Consider the following 5,219-nt stretch of genomic DNA (forward strand, 5'->3'; position numbering starts at 1 on the left):
ACACCTCCCATCCTTGCCTTATAACTTTTGGCCTAAGGAATGGTGTACCGTAGTGTTTGTGACAATACTCGATTGGGGGCCGAGATGAAAGTCCTCCCACAATAGGAATTTATGTAAACTCACCTAAGATATTCACTTATTTGAATACTTCTCTGTGGTTGTAGTACCCAAAAACGTTCCACTAGAGAAAACTTCAAATTTATCTTGTGTATGTTTAATTTTTTTGCTCCTGCACATATATACCATTTTTCTCTTCTCATTTGGCAAAGCCTTTTTCTTTTTCTTCACTTCACAACATTTATCTAAGCCTCACAAATTCTCCTTTAGTTGCAATTTACAAAAACTTTGTAGAAAGAAACTCAAACCTTGTTTTTTCTCCTTGTGCTATCTCTTGAGCGAAAATCTTTTTTTTTTTTTTTAATGTTTTGGTTTCACTCTTAATTTAATGTTTTTTTTTCCTCTCCCAATCGGGAGGACCCTTGGGACAAAGCCTTAAGACTAATTCATATTACTCGGTGGACAAAGAATACGCTACTTCTTTAATAAGGAATAAGTTTTCATTCCACTCCAAAGAATAGCCTTTTCTTTCCGTACCAAAGAAACCCATAAAATAATCAAATTAATTTTTCATTTTTCAATAAAAATTTGAAAAAAAAATCATAGGAATGTCAACTTCAAATTGTAGAACAAAAAATGTTGTCCCGACAAAGTCAGTTCCAAAAAAAAAAAAATATATATATATATATATACATATTAGCCATAGTGTATCAAGTCAAACAAAAAAAAAACAAAAAAAAACTATCCCATCAAAAAAAAAAAAAAAAAACTACCAAAGTGTGACACTAAGTTGTGAATATTATATATCCTTGGAATCAATTCTTATGCAGGAAAATAAGATTTTCACATAACCAAAGTATACATATAGGAATTAAATTAATAAATTATTATATGGAGTGCTCTAGAGTACTCCATCAAAATTGAAGAATATCATCTATACGTTTTACATGCTTTGATAGGTGATTAGAACAATTTAAACTACTCAATAGATTCTTTAGATAAAGGAGGACATATATATGATAAAAAAAATATTTTCTTTTATTATTTGTAGATCGATTTATTTAAACAGTTTAGATCATTAAGCAAAGAAAAAAATGTGTGAAAAACTAAAAATGAGTTATGTTCCACACCCTTCATGGAATGTCCTGCTCTCATAATTTATTCATACGTATATATAACACAAATTTTTAGTGTCAAGGGAATTTTTGGTGTCCATAAAAAGATAAAAAGAAAATTCTAATTTCTCTGTCTTTGCATAATCTTAAGGGGCTGTTTGGATCATTTTTTTTCATCACTCAATTTCCGTCACTCAATTTTCATCACTCATCACTCATCACTTATCACTCATCATTCATCACTCAAAAATACCACATCCGTTTGGTACCATCACTCAATTTCTATTACTCAATATTTTTCACACTATTTATGGGTCACATACCTATCACTTAGTCAAAGCAAAACTGTTTTGTGGGCCCCACCATTTTATCTTTTCTCATTTCCCCTCCTTAACCCCCGTTACTCTCCCAAAACACAAACCCGAATCTAGCTTCAACCACAATAACAAAAATGGCAACAACAAAAACAACAACAACAACAACAACGACAACAACAACAACAACAAAATGCGGCCAATCAGACGGCTAATTCCACCTCCACCTCAGCCGGCGACGACGACGACGAGCCGATACAAAACCGATACGACGATGGTCTTCGTCCATCAACCGATGCAAAACCGATGCGAGATCTTCGTCCACGGTCTCTGCTAGGACACCACGCCAAAACCCATTCATGTGGGTATTTTGAAACCCCAAATCCAAATCCAAACCCATCCTTACCCGGTTATGAGACCAAAAAATTCTGTGATGAACAAAAAAAATAAAAAAATAAAACCCAAAAACCCGAACCTAGTGAAAGAAGAAGGGGGGAAAAAAAGGAAGAACTGAAGACCGAACCCAGTGAAAGAAGGAAAAAAAAAAAAAAAAAAAGGAAGAACAATGGAGACCGAACCCAGGAGAAGAAAGAAAGAGAAAAAGAAGGAGACAGTGTCAGAAGTTGAGTTGACAAAGTTGTGTAATGAGTCCTACCATGTGTGTTTAATTACAAAAATAACATTGATTTATGAGTTATGAAAACTGAGTTATGAAAACAGAGTTATCGTGTAGCCAAACGGACTTCTCACTATGGGTCTCACCATTTTTGAGTTATGAGTTATAAAAACTAAGAATTGAGTTACGAAAACAGGCCATTCAAACAACCTGATCTAATTGTCTTAACTTACTCATGCTTTGATGCAGTCAACCATAGAATAAGATTCCCAGGAAAAAAAAAAGTATAGAATATAAAAATCGGTCTATACGTAATACACCTTCTATACACATTATGATCAAATCTCCGCAAACAACCTGATCTAATTGTCTTAACTTAATCATGCTTTGATGCAGTCAACCATAGAATAAGATTCCCAGGAAAAAAAAAAGTATAGAATATAAAAATCGGTCTATACGTAATACACCTTCTATACACATTATGATCAAATCTCCGCAAATCATATTGTGAATCTGTTATACAAATCCATACGAAACTGACTAGGAATTTTTCTTGATAGTACCAGCAAGTATCTCTATATATGTAAGACTACAAGCTCTTGCACTTACGAAGAACAAAGATTTTCCTATATATCCTATAAAAAAAATTAAAAAAAAAAAAAAAAAGATTTTCCTTTGTATTTTGTGATAGTACCTGGAAAGGAAGATGGTGATGAATGTTGATATAATCTCCAAGGAGATAATTAAGCCATCATCTCCAACACCCCATCACCTTAGCAACTTCAAGCTTTCTTTCTTAGACCAAATTGCACCTCCCATTTATATTCCTATCATTTTGTTCTATGATTCTAAGAAATTTGTGGATGTTGATCCATTCGAAAGATCTCATTCGCTAAAAAAATCTCTAGCCGAAACCTTAACTCGTTACTATCCCTTGGCTGGTACACCTATTAATGAAGATTTCTATATCAATTGTAATGACCAAGGTGTAGACTATATTCAAGCCCGAGTCCCATGCAATCTATCAGAAGTGGTAGACAATCCCAAAGGGAAGGAGCTTATGCAGTTGCTACCATTTGAGCCATATCATTGTAGCACTGAGTTTGTAAAGGAAGTTCTCTTAGGTGTCCAATATAACATGTTTGAGTGTGGTGGAGTAGCCATTGCTGTGTGTGTCTCACACAAGATTGCTGATGGTACATCAGCGGTCACGTTTGTTAATGCATGGGCTGGCATGTAAAATAAAAAAAAAAAAAAAAAGATTTTCCTTTGTATTTTGTGATAGTACCTGGAAAGGAAGATGGTGATGAATGTTGATATAATCTCCAAGGAGATAATTAAGCCATCATCTCCAACACCCCATCACCTTAGCAACTTCAAGCTTTCTTTCTTAGACCAAATTGCACCTCCCATTTATATTCCTATCATTTTGTTCTATGATTCTAAGAAATTTGTGGATGTTGATCCATTCGAAAGATCTCATTCGCTAAAAAAATCTCTAGCCGAAACCTTAACTCCTTACTATCCCTTGGCTGGTACACCTATTAATGAAGATTTCTATATCAATTGTAATGACCAAGGTGTAGACTATATTCAAGCCCGAGTCCCATGCAATCTATCAGAAGTGGTAGACAATCCCAAAGGGAAGGAGCTTATGCAGTTGCTACCATTTGAGCCATATCATTGTAGCACTGAGTTTGTAAAGGAAGTTCTCTTAGGTGTCCAATATAACATGTTTGAGTGTGGTGGAGTAGCCATTGCTGTGTGTGTCTCACACAAGATTGCTGATGGTACATCAGCGGTCACGTTTGTTAATGCATGGGCTGGCATGTCTCGAGGAGACAGTGAAATTATAAGTCCTAGTTTTGATGCAGTTATCCATTTTCCTCCTAGAGATATCACTGGGTTCATGCCAAGTGGAGCAATTTCAAAAGAAAACATTGTGACTAGAAGATTTGTGTTCAACAAATCGAGCATAGCCACGCTAAGAGAAGAAGCCTCTGCCGCATTTGGTCCAGAAGTCAAGGGTCCATCACGCGTGGAGGCCATTTCAGCATTCATATGGAGACGTTTCATGGCAATAGCTAGTGCAAAACAAGGTAAGAAACCAAAACTATTTGCTGCACTTCATGCAGTGAACTTGCGTGAGAGGATGGTTCCACAACTTCCAGTGCATTCCTTTGGGAATCTTTGGAGGATTGTGATTGCAGCATTGCCGGTTGAGATTGAGAAAGATTATCGGTTTCTTGTGGGCCAGCTTCGGAATGCACTCATGGAAATCGATGCTGACTTCCTGAAGAAACTAAAAGATGATGATGGACACTTGGATTTTATAAAGAATACAAGCAAACAGTTTGATCATGGTATTATAGAATTCTGTAACTTCACTAGTTGGTGTAGGTTTCCTGTGTACGAAGTTGATTTTGGTATGGGAAAGCCCACTTGGGTCTGTAGTCCAAGCAGGCCTTTTAAGAATGTTGTGGTCATGATGAGTACCAAAGATGGTGATGGAATTGAGACATGGGTGAACATGAAAGAAGAAGACATGGCCTTGTTTGAACATGACCAACAGCTACTCTCATATGCTTCCTCAGCAGATGGGGAATGAAAGAATGTATGCCTACTACTCTATCAAGTTATTCAATCTGGGTTCTGGAGCTATAGCCATGCACTTGTTATATTGTTATTATTATCTTTAATCTTCTTTTATGTAATCTCCAATTGTATCTAAGCATACTCTATAAAATAAAGTATGCTTAAGAAAAAGGGCCAGCCCTATACTGTAAGATCAAGTTATATTGCTTAATAGAGCCAGCCCTAAACTACAAAATAAGCAAGTAAATGCTTTTAAATTTGAAAAGTCCCTTGATTATGATGTTTTGTCATAAGGTAAGCTAACCTTACCCCTTAGGCTACTCCATTGTTTTTTATTAATATTGAAGCAAACAGGGCTCTTGAAATGTAATTTCAGTGATAACAAGGAAACATCAATACCCTAGCCACCTCGATTCTAGAGAGAGATCTATACAGCTGTCCAGACAATGAAATTGGCTTATTTCAATTTTCTTTTTATCCGCAGATGAAGTGACAAGACAACTGGTAAAGTAAGAGGATAAC

General features: G+C 35.7%; 1 protein-coding gene across 1 annotated transcript; it reads left to right on the top strand.

Moving 5' to 3' along the window:
• Positions 1 to 2,808: 2,808 nt before the first annotated feature.
• LOC112041033 (stemmadenine O-acetyltransferase-like) lies at positions 2,809 to 4,885 on the top strand. The gene is made up of 2 exons (XM_065774312.1): positions 2,809 to 3,314; positions 3,399 to 4,885. The coding sequence occupies exons 1-2, from the start codon at positions 2,809 to 2,811 to the stop codon at positions 4,708 to 4,710; spliced, it is 1,818 nt and encodes a 605-aa protein (XP_065630384.1). The 3' UTR covers positions 4,711 to 4,885.
• Positions 4,886 to 5,219: the final 334 nt, after the last annotated feature.

The sequence above is a fragment of the Quercus suber genome, unplaced genomic scaffold (assembly GCF_002906115.3).
Source record: "Quercus suber isolate HL8 unplaced genomic scaffold, Cork oak 2.0 scaffold_90, whole genome shotgun sequence".
Lineage (NCBI taxonomy): Eukaryota > Viridiplantae > Streptophyta > Magnoliopsida > Fagales > Fagaceae > Quercus > Quercus suber.